Below are 27,817 nucleotides of genomic sequence, written 5' to 3'. Positions count from 1 at the left end.
CTTCTTTTTTTTTTTTTAATCTTTCACAGGAAAAAATATTTGGTGCAGCTCAACAGTTCATAATAACATTAATAATATTAATATTAATCATAATAATGTATCTGAGCAAGTTTGGTTTAATTCCTCCCAGTAGTTGAGGAGGAATTGTAGATAAACAGAAATTGTGACAATGATGCAGACGCAAGACTAGGGATAGTGATCCCTATGTGGTGACTCTGCTATGCAGGTGACACAATAAAACCATCAGTGTGTTGACATAAACATGATTTTAAAAGTTCTGCTTATATGCAAAAATTAGTTGGAGAAATCAAAATGTGTATTCACATTGATGCGACACGTAGTGTTTGGCCAATGATTGATTATATACAAAATAAATGTCAATCAGCCATATAATTTATAAGCGGTGCTTAGTAAAATGGAAATTAAACACAAGGAAATTGAAATTCTAACAAGTAAATTACAAGTCTCATTAAAATGGGTGATAAACTATTCTCAATTGTAATACAAGAAGTTTTCCTCTTTATCGATTAATCGATTATAGAACTTTACTCTCTATTATCAGAATCAGTTACCCTTAACCAATCAACTTTCGATTATAATCAATCATCGGCCCAATATTATCTGTCACATTAACAATTATAAACTGATAATTGATTGTATTTTTTTACAGATTGCTCAACAAATAGTTAAAGCTATCCAAATTCATTTTTCACATTACAAATCAAAATTTACAGTACTTGTCATGATAAGTGTCTGGACAACTGGCGAAAATCCACAACACATTTTTGCCTTGCAATGACTTAGTAACTATTATCAATATATTAATCATAATCATCAATTTTAGATTGTTGCTACTCATTTCACAATAAGAACCTGCATGTATATTTTTATATACAATAAAATAATGAGTTTTCTGTGTCATGGGGTAATTTGCAAAAAAAATCTGTCAATGATAAAAAATCGTAAGGGGTTCCTTGGAACCCTGTGTCTCACCCGCTTTCTACAAATCAATCAACAGTAGTCAATGCAATATTTATTTTTTTTTTATAGATCTGCATTATAATGAAAAAATACTGAAATTGTCTGACAAAAACAATTCTGTCAAAACATTTATTAGATATCTTAACAATCTTTGAACCATTCTCTCAAATTATCTATAGATATGGTTGAAAACTGATAATGTCAAATGCTTGTAGTTACAGCCTAATTAAAGAAGGACACAAATTTGTTACAAATCATATTTGTTTTAACTGATGGCTCCAAACAAAAGTGTTTTGTACATAATAAATTTTGGAGTCTTTTTAAAACTTTTTTTCTACAACTATAATGTTATGTACATAACAATTTTGGAGTCTTTTAACACTTTTTTCCACAACTGTAATTACCTCAAATTTCACCAGACTACTTTAAATCATGACTTTTTTAAAACTTTTTTTAAAGTCGGAGTAAAGCATAAAAGGCTTTTTAGCTTTTAGGCGTTTATTTTCTTGTCTAAATGATGGCCTGTAAGTAATTTGCTTTGTTTTATCAAACACTTGTAACTCCTTCAGAATTCTGTGAATCTCACATTTAAAGGCAAAATCTTTTTGAAACTCAGTACTGAGCTTTGGCTTAAAATAGCTATGATTCAGAACCAGCCAAATCTGCAAAACAGCTGATAAGTTGAATTTTACACCAGTTTCATCCCATAAAGGAGATATCTGATGATCACTGCTTAACAAAATATCATTTTCATAATCATACATAACCACAAGGTAATGATGAGGTGTTAACACTATGGATGGAATTAATGTATGACGTTCTCTCTCTCCTGAGGAATCTGTGTTTGCTTCACAAAATGAAAATGTAATAGCTTGGCTTAATATTTGTTCAGCACATTTTTCAAATACCATATTGAGTTTTATTTCACTAATATCTATTGATTTGTTATTCTGCTGCAATAGGTCTTTTGTTAACAAATCATCATCTTCTTGCATCTGAGCTTCAACATCATCTTCAAAAAACCAGAGTGGTATATTTGAAAAATTTGGTGGTACCAACACAATGTCAGGATGTCCATACCAAATGTCTTCGCAGCCTGAAAAAGACAGCATAATAGAATGGAACTAGAAGAAACACTGGCTCCTTAACTTTTTTCATACCTCAAGTTAAAATTAGATGCATACATTTTAGGGGTTCCTACACATGTCCTAGGAGCCTGAATCATTCACCAGAAATAGAACCTCTTCTGAAGTGGCTCTGACAAAACACAGCTTGACTTATTAATTTTCTAAGCAACAGTGGTAACAAATCAGTTGAGAAGATTTAAGAGATTTTAAAGTTAAATTCATGACTTGATTATATCATTGACAGTGACTAATAAATAAAGAAAAAAATTATTTCAGTCAAAATAGTATCAACATATTTTTTTATCTGTAATTTTGTCATATATTTCTTTCTTAAATTGTTTATAAGATAATCCTGCATACTTTTATCATTATTTCAATCAGCCTATATTCATTTAATCTGAAATTCAATGAACTTTATTCATCTGCAGATTATATTTTCAGATTGATCGAAACATAAGGCGAGGTAAGATTTTTTAAGAATTTTAAAGAATTTTTGCATTACTTTCTATTTTTAGTAATGGTGACAGCCATGTTTGAGGGTGGTTGATGTCATCAACCATAATTCTGAAAGAAGATCATAAATGTATCATTTCTAGAAAGGATGTTTACGGGATTTTTTTATTGATTTCTTTTTTATTATTTTTTTAATTTTTAGTAATGCTCATGGCCATGTTTGGTGAAGGTTATCAACCATAATTTGAAAGAATATCACATACGTATCATTTTCACAAACTTAGCCGCAATTGACCATTTAGATTTTTAATTGAATTTTTTGTTGATTTAACCCCCCCCCCCTTTTCCAATTTTCTATTTATAGTAACATTGGCCATGTTGCTCAGTTGGTCATTCATCAGTCACAATTTGGAAATGAGGATTCAGCTCAACTTTGGTTTAAGTTGGCCCAGTGGTTTCAGAGGAGATGATCTTTAAACATGAGTTATGGTAATCTACGATTACAGAGTTTTCCTCGTCTCAACATTGACTCTTTAAAAAGATCCTATGTGACCTAAGTTTGCCTGGATGCCAACCTACTAATTAAGGCACAACTGCACAATCTTATATGATCTAGATATATCTTACAGTACCAGGGATATAGGCTCTGATCATGCTGATGATGTACACTTTAACCAAAGCAAATAAAGTATTAAATATAATTTTGTCTGGGTGCTAACCTTCGCACTTATGTGCATCTATTGGACAGTTTAGAGGATTCTATATATATATTACACCTGGTTTACAAATAGCTCCAAAAAGGCATTTGTCTAATCATCATAAAATGAGTTATCTCTAGAAGACCTGATGAACATCATTTGTTACCAAGTTACAAATCATTTGCACTTTTAGTTTAAGAGCAGATGATTATAAAAGTTCAGCCAATCAGAAATAAGAATTGCAGCAATGGCAGCAATGTTTTTTGCCCAATCAAAAACAAAAAGAGGAGTATTTGGACCTCACAAACATTATTTGTACCAAGTTATAAATCATTTGCACTTGAAATTTAAGAAGGGATGATTTTTAAAGTTTCAGCCAATCAGATACAAGAATTACTCATGGCAGCAATGATTTTTGCCTGATCAAAAAGAAATGAGGAATCTTTGTCTACAGAGGACCTCAAATATCATTTGTACAAAAGTAACAAATCATTTGCACTTGTAGTTTCAGGGGTAATTAAAATAATTATACTTAAAGAAGTGATATTTTTGCAAGAAAATAGCAGTATGATATTTAAACAAGTGATTTTCATGTCATTATCCCAGATTCAGTACAAGGTCATCACTTGAGTAGTCCTATAAACAAATATGTTGGTTCTGATAATTTTAGCAACATAATTAGTCCCTGGATCATTAGTATTATATATTTAAAGCTACATTCTTAATAAAATTAAATCACTTAGTCTCCTGATTTATTTGTACTACTTAAATAGGTTATTAAAGAAAGACAACTCTTACTTCCAACATTTCTGTGAGTGAGACTAGGTGCTTTTAAATGGTAGTATATCCTGCTGTACATGTACATGTAGCACCTGTCGTGTAGGGAAGACACAGACATTGTTTTAATGTGGAAATTGTGGTAGAAATCACAAAACTTAAATATCATTAATCCAAATCTTAACTTTGAGCCAAGGACCATTGTGTTAAAATTTCAAAGGGACATGTACATGCCTAATAGAACTAGGGTTATCATCCCGAAACAAATGTGATGTTGCTGACACGGCCGACGATGCCAACGCCGGACAATGCTTATATAGTGATCTCTATATGTCTTCCTGTTCTATAAGCAGGTGACACAAAATGTTTGATAGTTTGATAGTTATACCTAAGCCTGTTTGTCCATAGTTTATCAGGGAAGCACATTCCAGTGGCTTTAAGCACGGACATTTGGGAGGTTGTACTGCGTAATCATTGCTTATAAGGTATCTGTTGCCATACACTAGACGAGACAGCAAGTGGTTTGTCAAGAGTGCTGCCACATAAGCTTCTTTTTGTTTGTCAAATGCATCTCCAAATGGTTCCTTATGCTTCAAACACTTTTCATGATAATCTGAATTGAAAAATATAAAGCAGTATAAAAATTTAAGATTATAATAAACCAATTATGGAAGTCTCCCAAACAAATGTGAGCAATATCAAACCTTAAACTTAGTTGTAAGTCTTCCAGGGAGGACATGTGTCGCCTGCAAAGTTGTTTTCCTTTGAAAAATTAATTCATCTTAAATATATCATCATTATGAAAAAGAATATAATTCTAAATTTTTTGATGCTCTGTTCCAAACATGCCAAATATCAGGAAGCTGGCCTGTGCAGTTCCTGAGAAAAATGTGACAAAAATTATTTTGTGACAAATTTTTCTATATAAAAAATTCTTAAGGGTTCCGCGGAACCCAGTGTCTCGCCTACTTTTTCTGTTAATCGCAGGCTCAACAAAAATGAGGAAGTAAATCAATAAAAATATTCCTCTTGATACTATCTTTTGATTGTAAGAAGCTTCTGTCCAAGTTTGGTAAAATTCCAGGATAGTTTATGAATCTAATAAATGTTTAAAAACTTTAACTGCAGACTGAATGTAATGTTAACTGAAAGAAAACAAAATTTCCTTCTAGATACTAGCATTTGATCATAAACAAGCTTCTGTCCAAGTTTGGTACAAATCCAAAATAGTATAAGAAAGTTATTAAAATTTTAAAAACTTTAACCACAGAGTGAATATGTTGTTTCCTGGCAGAAAATCTAAGTCCATTTAAAAGTAAAATACGGAAAAAGTGGATTAATTTTTTTACAAAATTTCCTTCTAGATACTAGCTTTTGATCATAAACAAGCTTCTGTCCAAGTTTGGTACAAATCCAAAATAGTATAAGAAAGTTATTAAAATTTTAAAAACTTTAACCACAGAGTGAATGTGTTGTTTCCTGGCAGAAAATCTAAGTCCATTTAAAAGTAAAATAAGGAAAAAATGGATTTATTTTTTTATAAAATTTACTTCTAGATACTATCTTATGATCATAAACAAGCTTCTGTCCAAGTTTGGTACAAACCCAGGATAGTTTAAGAAAGTTATTAAAATTTTAAAAACTTTAACCACAGAGTGAATGAAATATTTACCGGCAGAAAAACTAAGTCCATTTATAAGTAAAATACAGAAAAAATGGAATTTTATTTTTACAAAATTTACTTCTGGATACTATCTTATGATCATAAACAAGCTTCTGTCCAAGTTTGGTAGAAATCCAGGATAGTTTAAGAAAGTTATTAAAATTTCAAAAACTTTAACCACAGAGTGAATATTTGTGGACGCCGACGGAATGTAGGATCGCTATGTCTCGCTTTTTCGACTAAAGTCGAAAGCTCGACAAAAAGAAGTGGACAGGCAGCAGATTAGAAAATGTCTTACAGGATACAGTTCTCCATACTGATGCTCTATGCCAACTATCAGGAAGCTGGCCTATGTGGTTCCTGAGAAAAATGTGACAGAAATTATTTAGTGACAAACTATGGGAATACATATCAAATTGCATCATTCTGGTAAACTCAGATGAGCAATTACAGGCTCCTTTGGTTTTACTCCAGATAAATAGACAAGTTGAAATTGAAATTCATTTGTGAGACTTGTTCATTGTGTTGCCTGAGTTACGCAGAGGCGACATATAGGGATCGATCACTATCCGTCGTCTTGAAACCTTGTCGATGTCACAAAATAATTTCTGTCACATTTTTCTCAAAAACCGCACTGCATCACTCCAGATTGGATTCTTTTGTTGTCTATTTTTGGTTGATTTCCTAATTGTCGGTAATAGTTAAACTTCGAATTTTAAGTGAAATCTAAATCAAGTGATAATCGTGAAAAATATTTGTACAATGTTGAGATAAGTCATCTGTATAATCTGGTCATCCATATTAACTAGTGTTGTTCTGATGATCGAATATAATCAATAATCAGTTGGTTATGCAAACCAACTAGACTAATGGATTGTAAAGTTTCATAATTGGTTCTTCAAAAATTTGTAAAACAAACCTCAAGGTTTATCTTTAAGGTGGTACATATCACTACAGGGAGATAACTCTGTAAAAAATAGCTGAATGTTTTAATCACGTTCTATTGTTAAGGATATATTAAGCTTCTCATGATCAATGATCAAAATTAGTGTTTGTCAAATTGCTATATCCAATGAAATTTTTTCGATGAAGTGTGTGGTTCAAGTTTTTTGAAATTTTGATATTTTTGTCAAAGGGTCAAAGTAAATATTTTGTCAAAATTTTATGAAAATTAAACGAGCTAAATTAATTTTAGTCAAGGTGTTTGGTACCACCTTAATGATTTACATCATCAAAAACAGTTTACTTTGACGGAAGTATGTTTTTATGTGAACAAAAATCACCGATTATATCAGGTATGGGGAGACTTAAGCTTGCTGCTTATGATACAATAAATCTACATAAATTTTGTATTTAATTTTGTGTAAACTTTGAAACAGCCATCTCTTAGCAGCGTCCCTTGGTACTTGTTGCATCGAGGCAACTGTGCTTATATGTTCCTTTATAATTTTTATTTATTTATATCTCCCCTCTTTGTTGTGGGGTGCACCTGAGAACATAAATTCAATCATCAACATATCATGTAAATCTTATTTTGTTCTACTGCACTGGACACGAGGAGACCAAATATGTTCTTGAGCATCGTCCCTTGATGACCCTTGCAGTAAAATGTAGCAAATTACTGTATCATGTATGTACTACATTTGTACTATTATGAATGTTGCTATGTCTATTTTTTTCTTGCTGTATACTTTATATGTAATCATGTATTTTATTTCATGTTTATTATGCCACATGTAGGCCCATAATTGGTAATAAAAGTATCTTATCTTATGTTATAATCAATAAATGATCAATTATACTTGATTGATTATAACCATCAACGATTACAATTTTTAACGAATTTAACAGCACTAATATTAACCTCACATCGGGTTTCGGAATCCCTCGAACACTGAGCACATACAGAGATGGAAAATATGTGGTAACTGTTCTAAACTTGTAATATGAAACAAAACATATATGTGGTCAAAAGAGTTATGGTACAAAAATGTAATCGCTCACCAGCTGAATTACCTGTGACCAGAATGTTTAACTTTAAGAAAATTGTGTTTTCACATACAAAAAAAAACTGTATTAAATATTGAACTCTTTCGGGGCTTTTATATAAAATTTGAGCCCATTTTGCTGCAAACTGAATTTGTTTTTGCCATTAGAAATTTCTATTTTTAGTAATGGTTGTCATTCATGATAGAAGACAGTGCTACCAGATCTAATTTTGAAAGGGACCATCTAAGGCCCATCCATGTCAAGTTTGGTTCCAATTGGCCCATGCCATTAATTTAGAGAAGAAGATTCTTAATTAATTTTTTGTCAAATTAAGCCTAATTTGCATAATCAGCAAAAGTAAAAAAAATTCCGAAAAACTAGCTATACATGAAGCTACAGTTCAAATTTGAGCCCATTTTTCTGAACCAGAAGCTCCCAGGAGGACCATCCCAAGACTCTCCCAGCAAAGTTTGGTCCTAATAATGGTCCAGTAGTTTCAATTATTAAGATTTTTAAGTGATTTTTTGCTGAATTTTCAATTATTAGTAACAGTGGCCATTTTTGAGAAAAATATCATTACTGGAATGCCAAAATTACCAAATGACAACACGCCTCAATAATACTTGCCATTTCAAGTCTAATGAAGTGTCACAACCCCAAGTTTGTATCAGTTCTACTTTTAGTAACGGTTGCCATCTTGGTTGGTGGTTTTGGTCATCGGACATAATTCTGAAAGAGGACCACCCAAGGACCATTCCACCTAAATTTGGTTCCAATAGACCCAGCACTGTTTCAAAGGAAAAGATTTTTAAATGAATTTTCACCATATATTCTATTTTTAGTAATGGTGGTCATCTTGGTTGGTGTTCAGGGTCATCAGACATAATTCTGGAAGAGAACCACCCAAGGACCATTCCACCTTAGTTTCGTTCGAACTGACCTAGCAGTTTCAGAGGAGAAGATTTTTAAATGATTTTTTGCCAAATATTCTATTTTTAGTAATTATAGCCATCTTGGTTGGCATTCAGAATGTTCAGGGTCATCAGACATAATTCTGAAAAAGGACCACCCAAGGACCATTGCACCAAAGTTTGGTTCCAATTGGCGATGCAGTTTCAGAGGAGAAGATTTTTAAAATGATTGTTTGCCATATTTTATATTTTAAGTAACAGCGGCCATCTTTGTTTGTGGTCGGGTCATCGGACAAAAATCTGAAAGAGGACAACCCAAGGACCATTCCACCTAAGTTTGGTTCAAATTGACCTAGTTTCAGAGAAGAAGATTTTTAAATGATCTTTTGGCATATATTCTATTCGAGTAACGGTGGCCATCTTGGTTGGCGGTCTGGGTCATGGGACACACATCTGAAAAGGGACCATCCAAGGACCATTCCACTAAAGTTTGGTTCCAATTGGTCTAGAGGTTTCAGAGGAAAAGATTAAAATGTAAAATGTGGACAGAGGAAAACAACGAAGGACACAAAGTGATGGCAATAGCTCAACTGGTCCTTTTGGCCATTTAAAGAAATTTCTAGTCTTAGTGACAGTGGCAATTTTGGATGGAGGACTGGGCTACTGGATACAATTTTGAAAGGTGTCCACCCATGGACCACCCAAATCAAGTTTGGTTTCAATTGGCCCAGAGGTTTCAGAGATGATTTTACATTGAATTTTTGTCAAAATAAGCCTAATTTGCATATATATATATATATATATATATATTCTGCAAAATCAGCAAAAGTATCAATTTTTTTGGTAAACCATATTATATGTTAAACAAGTGAAACTATGAGGGTGCGATCAACAGTTTTTTTCTATGACGTCATATTTTGAGGGACCATGCATAAGTGACCCTTAGTGGTGGTTTTGTAATTAATAAAGATAGTTGTATAAGGAAGTACACCACTAATTCATGGCCCCATTGCTTTCTATGTTAAATTCCTCAATTTCAAGCAGACACAGCTCTTTTGTTTCAAGTTCAAATAAAGTGACAATCATTGCATGTCAAAGCAACACTTTATGGTGTCTTGTACTGGAAAAATCAACATACCTTTAATGGCATATAAGAAAGAACTGGTTCCCAGAACTTCGGGTGTACCAAAACAGGTACTTCAGATCTGACATACAGGCAAAAAGTACCCTCTTTATAAAATTTGGTGCAGTTTTTTTAATATTCAAAATTATAAGTCAAAAAGTGTTCTACAATGATCACCAGTCATTCAGCTTTCATTTGATACCAACAATACCTAAATATTCTACATATTTTGAAAGCTACACTCATGCGTAGGAACTATTTTGTGTTAAATATGTACTACTTTCTGGTATGTGCTTTCTGGCCGGGCCGAATTAGTGGTGTTACACCTATAACAGAACCAAACTTGCTATACTGACTTCAGCATCACTTTATTTCATTCTATGATCTATTTCAAGCAATAAAAAACACATAAAGCTTATGTCCAAATACTATTTTACTAATTTTAAGCTCAAATTGGACTGGTAGTAACATATAGGTTATTCAAAGAAAACTGCATATGGATATTATAAATGGCCAATATACTTATTTTATTCTCAATATCATTGTTGTATTTAATAATTTCTGTTAGGAAAACAATGTGCTTACCAATAGTCATAATTTACCAGAGTTTGTTCATTTAATAAAAATATATTAGACCAAACCTAAGACATAATTGAGAAAATTGTCCCCCCTTTTTTCTTCAAATTGAAAAAGGGACATTTTTGGTATAAACCATACTTCTGTGGTACAAAATAGATTATAAAGAGCAATTTATATATTTTTCAGCTGGATAACTTGCTAAACTGGTTCAAAATTGCATGTACAGTGAGATTTTGGAATTCTTATATGAGTATATACCAATTGCCTAGATTGTAAAAGGCTATCATAAGAAAACCAATAAAACTTGAAAAATCATAGGATTATTTGACCAAGAGCTATTTTTTTACCATAAACAAGTCATTATATACATGTTTTATTGATTGCAATCCCAAATAATGCAAAAATAAGAATTTGGAGTCAAGTCTTAACTGCATGCATGTTGTGTGACCATAAAAGGCTAAAATACCTGATTATGTCAATTTAAGAGCTGAAATTTCCCATAAACAGAATTGTTCTTCAAAAAAAGATGATTAAACATGTTTACTTACATCAAATATGACTTATTTTCATTGGAATAGGTACAACTTCTAAAAATTGAATTTCTGATGATTCTCTGTAATAGGAAGTACACCACTAATTCATGGCCCCATTGCTTTCTATGTTAAATTCCTCAATTTCAAGCAGACACAGCTCTTTTGTTTCAAGTTCAAATAAAGTGACAATCATTGCATGTCAAAGCAACACTTTATGGTGTCTTGTACTGGAAAAATCAACATACCTTTAATGGCATATAAGAAAGAACTGGTTCCCAGAACTTCGGGTGTACCAAAACAGGTACTTCAGATCTGACATACAGGCAAAAAGTACCCTCTTTATAAAATTTGGTGCAGTTTTTTTAATATTCAAAATTATAAGTCAAAAAGTGTTCTACAATGATCACCAGTCATTCAGCTTTCATTTGATACCAACAATACCTAAATATTCTACATATTTTGAAAGCTACACTCATGCGTAGGAACTATTTTGTGTTAAATATGTACTACTTTCTGGTATGTGCTTTCTGGCCGGGCCGAATTAGTGGTGTTACACCATAAAACTAGATATCACTGGAATCAGAATTTTCTCTAGTTCATAATGAAATAAAAATAAATTGTAATTCTAACATAATAAAAAAGTTCTATCCAGAGAAAATGAAAAAAAAAAGCCCATGAAAACATTTTTGGACGATCAATGCTTTTGAATGGGGACATATGGTTGAAACAGCCCCCCCCCCCCCCCCCCCCCCCCTTATCTTGGGTTGGAACCCCCTTTTAAAAATAGCTGGATCCGCCCCTGATATGTCCCCATAGATACATTGTAGTCTAGCGGATAGTCATTAAAAAGTAACCACCAATAGATCAAAGATACTAGGGTTTGTTATTTTTTTTTATTTCAAAGTAAAAACTAAAAGATGTATCAGAACATGTATATACATATATATATATAGGTGGCACATTCTCTTCAGACATTATTACGGTTTTTCAATTCATGACATCGTCCTGAAAAGGCATGAAATATTTGCCACTGGACATTAAGCAACCATTAATAAATCAATCAATCAATTCATGATGAAATAGATCAAGTTGCCTTAATTTCCCTTCACAAGGTTTCATAGTACACACTTTTTTGTGTACAAAGTAATTGCATGGATGATAAATTATCACAATTTTAAGATGGCGTTGTACTCTAATCAAGGTATAAAGAACCATATTTGTTACTCTTTATTTAAATGAAAGAAACTTGCAATCGTCAAAAACATTTTTTAGATCCAAAGATTTTAATAGCAGGATATTTAAAAATCAATGTGAAAATTATATTACTAAACTATTTAATTTAATTTGGGACACAGCATTTTATTTCAAAATAGCCAGTGGCAATTTTTGTTTTAATATCTTGATTACAATACAATGAAATCTAACCCTTGTGGTCATTCATGCGTAGCTACACTACAGCTCGGGTGGATTTTGCTTTGTCCACCGGCCCACCATGGGAGTGGGCACCGGGTGGGCAAAATTTGTACCTTGTCCACTCTGCCCACCTGTAGGAGTGGGCATTTCATCTAAAGACTTGCAAGTACAATCACTTGAAAAAAGCAGATAAGCATTTGTAATCAATATTTTTACAAAAAAGAGATTATAGCTAGAGTGGGCACGGGTGGACTGCCCACGGTGGGCCGGTGGAAAAAGCAAAATCCACACGGGCTGTTGTGTACTTAGTACACGGAAAAAGTGTGTACTATGAAAATTAGAAGGCAAATTCTAGCAATTTGATTGGACGAGAAGTTTTAAGTATGTGCTAAACTGGATTATGATGGATGTTTTTCCAGATATGAACTGTTTTTCCAGATTTTCACTACACATTTATCATGTTTATAAAATCCAAGGGAGGATTCAGGCGGGGGCGTGGCGGGCTTCCCCCCCCCCCCCCCCCCACCCCCCCACCCATCCCCCACCACCTAAAATTTTGAAAAGCATGGGTTGTCCTCACCTTAATCTGTTTATAAAGAATATTTCAATAATTTTACCTCAAACAAATTTTCATTTGCACCCCCCTCTAACCTAAACTCCTGGAACCGCCCCTGAAATCATTAGTGTCTGCAACAAAATAATAGTCAGGGGTACTACTTGTACTTGTAAGTTATTTTTATTTACTTGAAGAAGTAAATAATAATATGCTTATATAAGTTATACATGTATTCATATTTTTTTATAAAGTTTGAATAACCTCCCCTTAATTTTCTCAAAACATTTATTTGTATTATAAGATTTTTTTTTTTAAATCCCTAAAATTCTCAAGTTTTGGGATGTAAAAACATGCCTTAAACAATTTTTCTCTGGTTAGCATGGTTAGCTCATAATTTTTTATTAGATTTCAATGTTTCATCTCACTGATATAAACTCAACAAATTAAAGAAACTAATTGCGCAAATTAAGATCTTAAGTAATTGTGCAAGGCCTTAAAAAATTTGGGAGGCTTGTAAATGAGCAGTGTTTTGAAGATAACAGACAAATGAGATTTTCAATGTCCATAAAATTACACTTAAATGATTAGTATAGACATCTGCAAAGGACAGACAATTAATAATTCTATGAGAGTAAAGAAGTCCTGAGAAATTCAAGAAAAGAAGATAGTATGACTTTTTTGCTATTATATGCAATTATAGGCTTATATATTGGCGAGTTTTGGAAGCTTCTATGGGCCATTCGATATTCTCGGAAACAAGATTCTCTTAACGTCGCAAAACTTTCGATCATTTATACATGAAGTTGTTTATGTCTTTGATACGGTCCCTCTATGGATAAGCTACCATGTGACATTGTGTAGTTCAACAGTCGAAATTTATTTATAGATCGGAAAATTTTAAAAAAATAAAGACTCGATTGCAATAAAAAATCATTTATATATTGCCACCTACTTGCCTTGTGGTAGAACATATATATATGCGTTTTAATAATGCGACATAATCAGAATGTTTATTAAATATCAATTATAATCATCAATAGATAACGCAATTATATAATTCATGCATTGAGACGGCCCCTGTGTGCGTTCTGTGTGTGAAGTATTTAATACAACGTGCTATTGTGCATTGTGACAATAAATCTGGGAATAGTATACTAATATATTATGTTTCATGATAAACTGATTATTTCTAACATTTACCATGTGATATTATTTACTTCAATCACAGCCTGGGCAAATATCGGAAAGCAAGAAGAAAATTAACAAAACGATATATCTGTTATAAATATGTATCTTAGGTCGGAAAGCATAATTATAATTAAACAAAACAATATTTCTGTCAAAATATTTAATTTCATTAAAATACACTAACAGACCAAGAAAATATTCATTAACATTATTAAGTTTAAACTGAAACTAAATTATTTGTCATTAATAGAATATAATGTATTAAATGCTTACATTATGTCCGACATGTCTGAACAGTTAATACATTTATGAAAATTATATGCAACATATTAGCACCAACTATCAGGGATGCGTACACATAAGTTAGTTAAATTTAAACTGTAGTGAATGAAAAAAATACTTCACAACCATTTTAAATCCTTGCATCTCACAAAAAACGTATTTAATATTTTACGTTAATTAATTAATTTCGTTTTAGTATATATAGTTTTATAAGTCTCTGCTTATATTTTGTATAGCAATATATATTCATATAACGGAAAGTCGGACTTGAAGAAGAGATTGATTTAATAAATAAATTGTCCATCAGTAAATACTTGATGTTTGTTTTTATTGATATTATATCTTTAAATTTTCGGAAATGATTCATTAACAGGAATGTATGTTGATTAAATTTCAATTCTTTTTGTTTTGTTTTTAATAGTTTAACCTCATAACATCTTAATCTTTTCAATATGGTGCGATTTCGAAAATTGTGTATTCAGTGGATCCTGGGGAGTTCCGGGGGTTGGACCCCCCTTTTTTTTTGACGATCAATGCTTTTAAAAATGGCTGGATCCGCCCCTAGTATTCATTGTGTTGACCAACTATCATACACCTGTCTTGATTTATTTTCATTATATTACACCCTGTTCACACGACACAACATCGGTTTGCGTCTACACAAATTTCGGATTAAATGGCCATGAATCCGGAGTCAAAACACTTGAGGTAGGTAGTTTGACATTCGAATTCAACTTGCATTAGATTTGAGCCTAGAATGAATATACATGATGACGCAAATGCGTATTGTAATCCAGAGTATCAGTGCGTATGCTTTCCACTTACTATTTCTTGCGCTGCACAAGAAAACCACATGCATGCATACATTGTAGATATTAATTTCACTCGCAGACTGTGAATTTTCACATTTCTTGTCTAAATTCAGGACAGGACAGTTAGAGCTGGACATGTGACGTTGAGTCATGGTCATCATAAGTTAAGGTATTCTGACCTCTAGCTGTTTCTCTTTGTTTGAGTGACTGTCCTATTATAAACTTTGAAATTTTCAAAATACTAAGGATTTTCTTCCCAAGGAATAAATAGATTACCTTAGATGTATTTGGCAAAACCTTTGTTTCGAAATTTTGGGTCTTCAATGCTCTTCAACTTTGTACTTTATTCGGCCTTTTTAACATTTTTTTTATTAAGGCGTCTCTGATGAGTCTTTGTAGACAAAATACGCGTCTAGGGTACAACATTTTAATCCTGGTATCTATAATTTTTTATATATCTACATACATGTAGGATACATATCTTTTTTTTTATATTAATTGGTTCTTTTGAGAGCATATTCAGGTATTTATAAATCTTCTTTAGAACTAAGTTTTTCCAATATTTGGATTGATCATGTTGATTAAAGTAACTTCAGGAAATTCTTAAAATTTGAGATGTTTTTATAGACCGAAATAATTGTCAGTTTATAAGAAGTCCCAATTTAGCTGGTGTGTTACTCTAAAAACTAAAATACAAAACATTGTTATAAGTTGCATGCCACAGAGTTACACTTCACATGGAAATTGGACTTTCAATTTCTCTATACAACATCTACCGTGAGTACAGACGACAGCTTCAATTATGAGTATAAGAAATATTTGAAGCCATCAAGGAAACAAAATATGAAGATACATGTATGACTGCAGACAGACGAAATAAATGCATCCAGATAATTTTAGCAAACTGAGTGCTTAAATTTATATTGCGATTGGTCTGTGCAATTTGCTGTAGACATTTGGTTTGAAGAAACTAAGAATCGCAATAGGATTGGGACTTTGTATGTATATTAAACATGAAGAAAAACTGATGTACACTCCCAAGTAATAAATAAAATAGTCAAGCCTTAAAAGGTAAATTCAGGAATATGACAGTTGTTGTCCATTTGTTTGATGTGTTTTGTCATTTGATTTTGCCATGTGATTAGGGACTTTCCGATTGAATTTTCCTCAGAGTTCAGTATTTTTGTGATTTTACTTTTTTTCATATAGTAGGTGTATACATTTCTCTATTTCCAACTAAAGTACAACATTGCTTTTAATTGACTTGTGTTAGAATCTACACACAATTACATATTTTCAATAAAGGTGTTTTAACATCATCGGTATATTATTATATTCAGTCAATTATTTCAAATCTAAAGCCAAAAAAAAATTCATCAACATTTTTTGGTTACCAGTCAGCAGTCTCGTGTTCACGTATTGCTTTTCTTTTTTTAAAGAAAGCAACTTGTTACTTGTATAAGTAAAAAAATCTGAATGTCTAAGGGACATAACTTAAAGCCATTAAAATAATTTAGCTATACATGTAAATAAATTACACTTGTATAAGTATCTTACAAATTAAAATAAAATGCTCCGCAGGGCGCAGCTTGATACGACCGCAGAGGTCGAACCCTGAACAGTTGGGTCAAGTATGGACACAACATTCAAGCTTGATACAGCTCTGAATTTGGATTGTGATTAAATATTTGACACAGCATAGGTTTCTGACACAGAATGAATGTGGTCTAAGAACTTAAAAATTTTAAATTGGACATTCAACTATTATGGTCCAATATCCAAAATCTAAATACATGGTTAGATTCAGCATATCAAAGAACCCCAAGAATTCAATTTTTTGATGAAATCAAACAAAGTTTAATTTTGGACCCTTTTGACCTCAATGTGGACAAAGTTGATAATGGGGCCCAAAAATCAAAAATCTAAATACATGGTTAGATTCAGCATATCAAAGAACCCCATATATTCAATTTTTGTTGAAATCAAACAAAGTTTAATTTTGGACCCCGATTTGGACCAACTTGAAAACTGGGCCCATAATCAAAAATCTAAATACATGTTTAGATTCAGCATATCAAAGAACCCTAAGAATTAAATTTTTGTTAAAATCAAACTAAGTTTAATTTTGGACCCTTTGGACCTTAAGGTAGACCAATTTGAAAACAGAACCAAAAATTAAGAATCTAAATACACGGTTAGATTCGGCATATCAAAGAACCCCAATAATTCAATTTTTGATGAAATCAAACAAAGTTTAATTTGGGACCCTTTGGACCTCAATGTGGACCAATTTAAAAACGGGGCCCAAAATCCAAAAACTTAATACACGGTTAGAATCAGCATATTAAAGAACCCCAAGAATTCAAGAATAAAACCCCATTGAAATTGGTCAAGAAATAAGCAATTTATACGAAGTATCTTCTTTTGCACAATACTGTGCAATTGAATATTTCTTGCTATTGCGCAATACTGTACAATTGACAATTTCTTGCTATTGCGCAATATTGTGCTATTGGATATTTCTTGCTATTGCACAATACTGTGCAATTGAAGATTTTTTGCTATTGCGCAATACTGTGCAATTGAAGATTTCTTGCTATTGTGCAATACTGTGCAATTGAAAATTTCTTGCTATTGCACAATACTTATTTTATAATAATTTACACATCCTGTTTGGTGTGTATCTCCTACCATATTATTATTATTTGCTTTTAAATATAAAACAGAAATAACCAACTTAAAATGGAAAATTTTAAAAGAAAAAAAAAAGGAAAAAAAAAAAAATCACCCCCCCAAAATTTTTTGAACCCCCTTATGATTCATCACCCCCAAACTCGATCCCAGCCTTCCCTTTGTGGTATGGTACCTTGCAGTACAATTTCAGAGAGATCCATACACTTGAACACAAGTTATTGTCTGGAAACTAGAAAAATGCTTATTTTTTTCCCCTTTTTTGCCCCTTATTCCTAAACGTTTTGGGTAATTACCCCCAAACTCAATTCCAGCTTTCCCTTTGTGATATGGAACCTTGTAGTACAATATCAGAAAGATCCATACACTTACACACAAGTTATTATCTTGAAACTAGAAAAATGCTTGTTTTTTGCCCCTTTTTGGGCCCCTAATTCCTAATATTTTGAGGCAATTACCCCCAAAATCAATCCCAGCATTCTGTGTGTGATATGGAACCTTGTGGTACAATTTCAGAGAGATCCATACACTTGAACACAAGTTATTGTCTGGAAACTAGAAAAATGCTTATTTTTGGCCCCTTTTTGGCCCCTTATTCCTAAACGTTTTGGGCAATTACGCCCAAACTCAATTCCAGCTTTCCCTTTGTGATATGGAACCTTGTAGTACAATTTCAGAAAGATCCATACACTTACACACAAGTTATTGTCATGAAACTAAAAAAATGCTTGTTTTTTGCCCCTTTTTTGGCCCCTAATTCCTAATATTTTAAGGCAATTACCCCCAAAATTAATCCCAGCATTCCCTGTGTGATATGGAACCTTGTGGTACAATGTCAGAGAGATTCATACACTAACACACAAGTTATGTCTGGAAGTTACAAAAATGCTTATTTTTGGCCCCTAATTCCTAACTGTTGGTACCATAACCCCCAAAATCAATCCCAACCTTCCTTTTGTGGTATTGAACCTTATGGTAAAATTTCATAGAGATCCATTCACTTAAACTAAAGTTAGAGTGCGAAAACCAATGTGTCTTCGGACGACGCCGACGCCAACGTCATACCAATATACGACCGCAAAAATTTTTTGCGGTCGTATAAAAAAATGAATTAACTTATACAGTTATATAAGTATATTAAGTTAATACTTACTTCTTCAAGTATATAAAAACAACTTGTACAAGTAGTACCCCTGACTGTTGGTACATTTTGTATGAAAATTAAGGATCCAAATAATTACAGCAGGACTTCCCAAGTTTACGATTGAAGTTGTAGAACTGTAACCATGGTAACAGGTTTAAAACACCCTCTAGTAACTGCCTAAGAACTGTGGACCACAGATTCGATTCCTGGTGGTACAGCATGCAATTTTGGAAGTAAAATTATGCTCTACTGTTACCATGGTTACAGTACATTGGCGCCCAACTAAAAAAACTCATGGATGTGAAATGGCAAGGTTGGCTAAGGTAAACTGTAAAGAGTTGGTTATATACATGTATCCTCATTATTATGGTATGATGACTCCTGAGGTGGGGGAAGTGTAGCGAGACTTTTCATGCAGTCAGGGGACTACTACTTGTACAAGTAATCTTTATTTACTTGAAGAAGTAAATAAAATATACTGATATAAGTAAATTATAATGTTTGAATAATCTCCCCTTAATTTTCTCAAAAATTAACTTGTATAAGTAAATTTTTTTACAATCCCACAAAAATTCTCAAGTTTTCAGATGTAAAATCATGCCTTTAACAATTATTCTCAGGTTAGCTCATAATTTTTGATAAAGAGTTCAATGTTTCATCTCATTAATTCAACAAAGAAACTGATTGCGCAAAGATCTTAAGTATTTGTGCAAGGCCTTCAAAAATTGCTCCTTGGGGGCTTGTAAATGAGCAGTGTTCTGAAGATAACAGACAAATGAGATTTTCATTGTCCATGAAATTACTCTTAAATGATTAGTAAAGACATCTGCAAAGGACAGACAATTCAAAATTCTGTTAGAGCAAAGAAGTTCTAAGAATTCAAGAAAAGAAGATAGGATGACTTTTTTACTTGTATAAGTAAAAAAATCTGAATGTCTAAGGGACATAATTAGGCCAAAAAATAATTTACCTATACAAGTAAATAAAATACACTTGTATAAGTACATGTGTATCCTACAAATTTACTTATATAAGTATATAAATATTTACTTCTTCAAGTAAATAAAATACTTGTACAAGTAGTACCCCTGACTGTCATGTTTACGATTGAAGTTACATGTATAGAACTGTACATAGCAGATTTATAACACCCTCTACTAGCTGCATTAGTGGAGATCTCCTTTAGCTCAGTTATCGGTACCTCGAATGACCGAATAACACTGTTATTATCCAAATAACACTTGTAATGACTGAATAACACTTGAAATTTTAATATTAGCACATATTGGTGACATTTAAACATTAATTATTAAATAATATTATATTATAAGTGTATTATATAACTTAAAAATGATTTACAGAAAGATCAATTTAAATTAAATATGTGAAAATTCTTAATTACGTTTCATTCAATATTGAGTAAATCGTTAAGAAAACTAATACGTAGGTGATTGGAGTAATTGCATGGCTGTGATGTACTTGTTAACTTTTCAAAACCTTACTGAAAAAATATTATTGGACAATACTCTGTATATACAGTATTTGATAATCAATGTTTAAATGTCACCAATATGTGCTAATATTAAAATTTCAAGTGTTATTCGGTCATTCGTGTTACCCCTCAGTTATTAGAACTTTGTGCTGCTGTACTAAGGGTCCCTGGTTCCTTTCCTGGTGGTGCAGCAGGTAATTTTGGAAGTAAAGTTATGCCCTTCTGTTACATAATAAATACAAATGTAAGGGATCATCCCCAAAAGTCATTTTTGGACTACTGGCATGACTGGTGAAACAATTTTTCAGAATGTGATATTCTCATTCTTTTTTCGACATGTGATACAGTAAAGAGCGAGCTATAGATCGCATATAAATATTACAACACTTACCCATCTCAGTCAAAAAATCTCGAAGTGCTGAGAGTGCATAGTAGTACATGTAGTCTTCAGTCCCATTGCCTTCAGTGGGTGCATCGAAGAATCCAACACCAACTTTATCAATGGATTGATGTAATACATTGAAGCCTTCTTCGAAAACATTAGAAAAATTCTCACATAAAACAACATCATTTCCTTTACAGCTATACACTTCATGTTCGAGGTGAGCCTCCGAAAAGCTTACCCCAATCTTACAGTTTTTTATCATAAGTGGTGCCAGTTGTAAATCCTTATAATTGTTCAAAGCCGATTTTAAAATATCCGTCTGTGATCTGCGTTTAGAAGAAAAATATCTTGAAGAAACATGCTTCATCGAACGGAGCTTAGAAATTTCATTTAATAAACCATAAAAAAATACTTTTGTTTTCTTAACAGTGTGTAGAAGCTGCCACGCAGCCATATTGACAATTAGCGGAGAAATATCTTATTAATAAAACGAAGTAAATGGATGTCAATGTATTGTCACTACGTATATATACTGTAATGTTAGTATTACAACATATGACTTATGTTAGCGATAGTCGACACTTAATTGTTGATCGCTGTGCATCAGGTCAATATAAGTAAGGGGAGGGAAAGCAATGATAATATGCTGAGAAGCGAAGCAAGAAATCTAGGCACATTACAAACTCGGCACATGTCAACTCGGCATAGTGCAATCTTGGCATATTACAAACTCGGTCCATTAATAATAATATTATATATGTATCAGAGACATATTGCAATATATTTCTATATATTTCTATGTGTATGTATATATTGAGGATTAAAACGTGAAGTATTCAACACAGAATTAATGAACAATCTCTTCAAATTTAAACCTTGAAAGGCTTATATAAGTTCGACAATGTTTGTATAACTAAAATTGATCTTCGGTTATAGAAGATAATAATTATTGTGCCAATAAAATGAATTTCATTTAAAATAGAACAGCCGGGAAAACAATATCATTGCAACATCCTACAAGCTACATGGTCACACTCTAGAACCTGTCAAAAGCGCCAAATAAATGGGCTGCACATTTACATCCGAACTGAAATGGAATGACCATGTTAACCGGCAACGTATGTAACAAATCGGCTTCCTAAAACGAAATCTGAACATAGGTATCATGGTAAACGCAAAAAACCGTAATCAACGTATTAAACATGGTATAAATTATACACTTGCTGATCTGTTATCTATAGTAAAAAATAATGGTAGACTTCAAGTATTATGCAAACTGGGTCATATACCAACAGGGGCGGATTCAGGCGGGGGCGTGGCGGGCGCGCGCCCCCTAAAATTTGCAAAGCATGGATTGTCCTCAGGTTAATAAAGAATATTTCGATAATTTTATCTAAAAAAAAAAAAAATCCCCTCGCTCCGCTCGGCGAAAATTAAAGTTTGCGCCCCTCCAACCTAAAATCCTGGATCCGCCCCTGTTTATGGGTCGTTTTCAAAATCCGTTCATATTTTAGATAGAGATTTGGAAAATATTTTTATCAAATCAATTCAATTTTAAATATTCTAATGAATTCTGACTTAATAATTTATATGAACAAAATCTAAAATATGCAGTCTTAATGAAACTGGGAAGATCATTTTAAATGCACAATGAGATAACAGAAATTACGGAATTTGTCAACTACATAACGATAGCATTTATGTTGATATCACAATGTTTAGTACTAATAAATGATGACCTTTTCAATAAACATTATAAGTTAAATTTACTTTTTTCTAATTACTTCGGTTAATACAGTGTTCAACGTACGATTTTGACTTTTGCTTTTTGTCACCTACATAAGATATAATTGTCAACTACATAACAAAAATGTCCACCACATAACAAAATTAGGTCAATTGTTATGTAGTTGACCGTTATGTAGTGGACATATTCACACTTTAGGGCGTTTTTTTATACCACTGATTCTATAAAACACAGAACATTGATTATAATGATATAGATACGGACGTGATGTTCCATTGTTATCTTGCAAAAAAATTCCGTTACCAAGTGGACAAGTTAAAAAATACGGGCTACCTCTAAAAATGTTGATACCATTTACAGAGTTATCTTTTGATTTATGCTTCCATTATTATAATGATATGTAGAGTTAGTACTGAGGCACATTCTAGATAAAAAAAAAAAGGGGGGTGTCAGAATTTATATCATAGCAAGCAAAAACGTTTTTGTTATGTAGTTGAAAAAATATCAAGTACGCTATAAAACATTAAGATAAATAAAAAATAGCCAACTACTAGTTAAAGCCTTTATAATATCAATCTGCATTGTATTTTCTATGTTAAAACAGAAAATTGTAAGATTTGGGTAATTATAAAGATGTCTATTTTGATACGATATTTGGTATTTTTGGAGTTGGGACATGCAGTTTAGGGTCATTTTAGAGCTTTAATTGGATATAAGAAGATGTGGTATGAGTGCCAATGAGACAACTCTCCATCCAAGTCAAAATTTATAAAAGTAAACCATTATTAAGCACGATTTCCAAGAAAACCCACGGACCTATTCCTTATTTTTCTTCTGCAAGTAGTAGAACGTACGTTGCACTATGCAGGAAACCAAAATTCAAATGATGATAAAGCCGTATTTTCCTCACAGGTCAGCCGTACAAGAATATGGACGGATTTTGAAATTGACCATTATACCTTACCTTACTATACGGTATGGGCTATTTGTAATAATAGGATTACAAAAATTACAATAAAAAAGACGGCTTTTCGTTCCATATTGTTGATTTTCATTTTCTGTCAGGCAAGTTCTTTTGGGCCGTTCCTGCGTTGTGTATCGTTCGCCCTGGTTGTGACTTGTGCCGTTTACATGGTTTAAATTTCAATGCACATAATCTACTGTATGACTGGTAATTAGATTATCAAGTTCCAAAGATTACTTGGAAACCTTTACTAACTATTATGATAGACACATGTGCAAAGCTTTGGTTTCAAAATTTAACTGTGTCTGCATTAACATTATCAAAAATGGGCATCCTTATTTTTTAACTTAATGTTGTTTATAGAACCCGTTAATTTAGATACGACCCGTGTTTATTTATTGATCTTACGAATGAACTTATTCTCCGAGGTTGTCAATTTAAGGATGTTCGCACCTCTTGCTTTTGAATTTTTGCCAGATATTCGGAATCCTCTGTTTTTATCCATGTACTGCCATTAAAAAAATTTCCCCGCTAACCCCTACTTTTCTTTTCATAATTTTATTAAATATAGTAAAAAAAGCCATATTCGAAAATGCTATAAAACCCTTGTTATTTTTTCATTTTTTTTAAAGAAAAAGGTTAAAATTGCCAATGTTAAATGTATGAAAAGGCTAGAGAGAATTATTTCCCGCCAAATTTTCAATGGCTTATATCTCGAAAACAAGCACCAGGACCCTTTATTTTTTTCTGCTTTTTTAGTTCCTTTATTTATATACTATCAATTTATAACAGTCTTTTAAAAAGCTTGTTATTTTGAAACAGAGTAGCGAACATCCTTAACTAAACTAATTCAATCTAGCTTATCTTTAAACCACCCCCTTTGTAAAGGAATCATATTTCCATATGTGAAACAGTTGCACTTTTTATATACACAGTGCTGGTACTCCCTTCACCATTTTACATCTAACCATATTTTCGTTCAGAAGGGGTGCTCTCTTTATGTACAGTGCTGTTACTTCCTCCAACATAACATTCGAAATCTGTTTTGCATATATTTACAATCACTTACACTGTAGATATATCTTTGAATATTAACTGTCTTCACCGGTACTAACGTTGCATGATATTGTTATTCATAAATAAAAACATAACTGACTACCTATAATTATACAGTTATAAGTACTTATGGTGCGGTACTATTCTATATATATATATATATATATATATATATACTGTCAATATTTCTATTTTGCACAAGGTCATGCTTTCCTCTTAGACTTAGACTTGTTGCCTTTTTTCATTCTGTAACAAAATTGAGAATGGAAATGGGGAATGTGTCAAAGAGACAACAACTCGACCAAAGAGTAGAAAATAGCCCAAGGCCAACCAATGGGTCTTCAACACAGCGAGAAAATATATCACTCGGTGGCTGGCTTCAGCTGGCCCTTAAACAAAAATGTATACTAGTTCAGTGAAAATGGACGTCACACTAAACTCCGAAACATATAAATGAACTAAATTAAAAAAAAATATACAAGACGAACAAAGTCGAGAGGCTCCTGAAAAATGCGGCGGGGTTAAACATGTTTTGTGAGATCTCAACCCTCCTCCTAAAAAAGTTGGTTTTTGTTGGCGCTTCTTGCGCAACTGATACACGAGTCAAACCCTTTCGAACTGAGTTTTACAGTTTGTTTTTAGTCATACTGTTACGGCACTGTCCAAGGTTAGGGAAGGATTAAGTTCTCTTAAACATGTTAACGTCGCCGCTTCATTTATGTGGCATGTTAGGAGCCTGTAAATAAGTGGTTGCCTTTTGTTGTTGTCTGTAATATTTGTTTTTCGTATAAACTGTTTAAGCATAGATGGTTTTTCTCGTTTGAATTGTTTCACATATGGCCATGACGGGTCCTTTTGTACGTTACTTTACTGTATGTGATAAGCTCAATGTTGTTGAAGGCCGTATGGTTACACATGTTGCTTACATGTACATGCATCCACGTATTTTGATCTCTAAAAGAAAGTTGTCTTATTGGCAATCATGTCACATCTAAGTATTTTCATATTAATTATGGGTAATGCATAGATTGATGAAAATAAAGAGTTGTTTAAAGATTATTGATTATATTATATTATATCATAATTCTTTATTGATGTTCTCAATCTGAATTAAATCTTGCACTTTTCTCCGTTAGATTTGTATGTCGCGACGCTCCGTTAGATTTGTATGTCGCGACGCTCAGTAAGATTTGTATGTCGCGACGCTCCGTTAGATTTGTATGTCGCGACGCTCCGTTAGATTTGTATGTCGCGACGCTCAGTTAGATTTGTATGTCGCGACGCCCCGTTAGATTTGTATGTCGCGACGCTCAGTTAGATTTGTATGTCGCGACGCTCAGTTAGATTTGTATGTCGCGACGCTCCGTTAGATTTGTATGTCTCGACGCTCCGTTAGATTTGTATGTCTCGACGCTCCGTTAGATTTGTATGTCGCGACGCTCAGTTAGATTTGTATGTCGCGACGTCCAAAGGGACAAAGTGAAAAATCTTATTTTAATGAGATTGGAGTTTACATTCATTATGCGAAATGGTAGTTTCGTTCGAAGACATAGTATTTGCAACATAGTGCACGAACGGAAGGAAAGCGCACTAAGTCTTCAAGTTAAACGAGGCGCATTTTCCGCATATATCATAGTCAATCAGAAGTTGGTAGACATATTTTGGAAAAAGGGCCCAGTTTTATTTTACTGATTCTACAAGATACTAGTATATTTTTAAAGATTTTACGAAAAAATATGTTTTGAACGAAGCCTTCTTCTCACTATATATATTCGCCACCGATGAGCAGAGCTCTTGAATTTCTAAAGAAGTATGGCCAATTGTCTTTGAAATTATTTCACACGAGGACCCTTTTTAAAATCCACAGTTTCAAACGACTCTTGCTGTGTATTTATAAGGATTTAAATACCATTTTCGTGGTGGTTTTTTTCCGTATAATATACATGCAACGTCTCGGAACTGCAATCTTGATATATCAACTTTAAGTTGGAATAATGAATTATAAGAAGGAATTTTTTTTAAAAATCACTAAAAGTAAAACTATACGTTATCTTCTAGATATAAGTTGATTTGGTTTGATTCAATGCAAATTTTTACAAAAATATGTTATAAAAAGTCCAATGCCATGGCAAAAAAAACCCCCAAAACGACGAAAAGACAAACAACAGTACACAAAACAAAAAAATAAATATATATATAGAACAATGAAGACCCCAGCAAAACATGGGGATAATCTCAGGTGCTCCGGAAGGTAAGCAGGTCCTGTTCCACATGTGGCACCCGTCTTATTGCTCATTTAAGTACAAACCGGTGATATAAGTCTGATTCCTCAAAACTGCAATTTTGAAAGATTTTTGCAAATTTCAAGGAATGTTTTTTTTTCAAAACTGAGCGAGAAGGACATTTATAACCATGCAAAACCAAAATACTATCGGACGTGAAGCTATGGTTTTTCCACAAGCTCCAAAATGAATCACCAATAATGTAATTGCTTTGATATTGTTTTTTTTTTTTTTTAATTTGAAGTTATTAATATTCTCATAATACCGTTAACGGTACCAATGTTAATGCAATAAGTAAACTTAATATGTTATACCGTTAACGATACCAATGTTACTGTTAACGGTACCAATGTTACTGCACCAGTAAACTTATGTTATACCGTTAACGGTACCAATATTACTGCACCAGTAAACTTATGTTATACCGTTAACGGTACCAATGTTACTGCACCAGTAAACTTATGTTATACCGTTAACGGTACCAATGTTACTGCACCAGTAAACTTATGTTATACTGTTAACGATACCAATGTTACTGCACCAGTAAACTTATGTTATACCGTTAACGGTACCAATGTTACTGCACCAGTAAACTTATGTTATACCGTTAACGGTACCAATGTTACTGCAACAGTAAACTTATGTTATACCGTTAACGGTACCAATGTTACTGCACCAGTAAACTTATGTTATACCGTTAACGGTACCAATGTTACTGCACCAGTAAACTTATGTTATACCGTTAACGGTACCAATGTTACTGCACCAGTAAACTTATGTTATACCGTTAACGGTACCAATATTACTGCACCAGTAAACTTATGTTATACCGTTAACGGTACCAATGTTACTGCACCAGTAAACTTATGTTATACCGTTAACGGTACCAATATTACTGCACCAGTAAACTTATGTTATACTGTTAACGGTACCAATATTACTGCACCAGTAAACTTATGTTATACTGTTAA

At 32.7% G+C, this 27,817-nt stretch overlaps 1 protein-coding gene across 1 annotated transcript; it reads right to left on the bottom strand.

Annotated features, from left to right (window-relative positions):
• Positions 1 to 721: 721 nt before the first annotated feature.
• LOC127726722 (uncharacterized) lies at positions 722 to 21,405 on the bottom strand. The gene is made up of 3 exons (XM_052234196.1): positions 20,804 to 21,405; positions 4,425 to 4,649; positions 722 to 2,077 (listed from the first exon to the last, which is right to left on the bottom strand). Exons 1-3 carry the CDS (start codon positions 21,249 to 21,251, stop codon positions 1,407 to 1,409), a joined length of 1,344 nt encoding a protein of 447 aa, XP_052090156.1. The 5' UTR covers positions 21,252 to 21,405; the 3' UTR covers positions 722 to 1,406.
• Positions 21,406 to 27,817: the final 6,412 nt, after the last annotated feature.

Source organism: Mytilus californianus, unplaced genomic scaffold (assembly GCF_021869535.1).
Source record: "Mytilus californianus isolate M0D057914Y unplaced genomic scaffold, xbMytCali1.0.p SCAF_18, whole genome shotgun sequence".
Classification (NCBI taxonomy): Eukaryota; Metazoa; Mollusca; class Bivalvia; order Mytilida; family Mytilidae; genus Mytilus; species Mytilus californianus.
The sequence above is the reverse complement of the archived record's forward strand: the minus strand, read 5'-3'. Positions and strand labels throughout refer to the sequence as shown.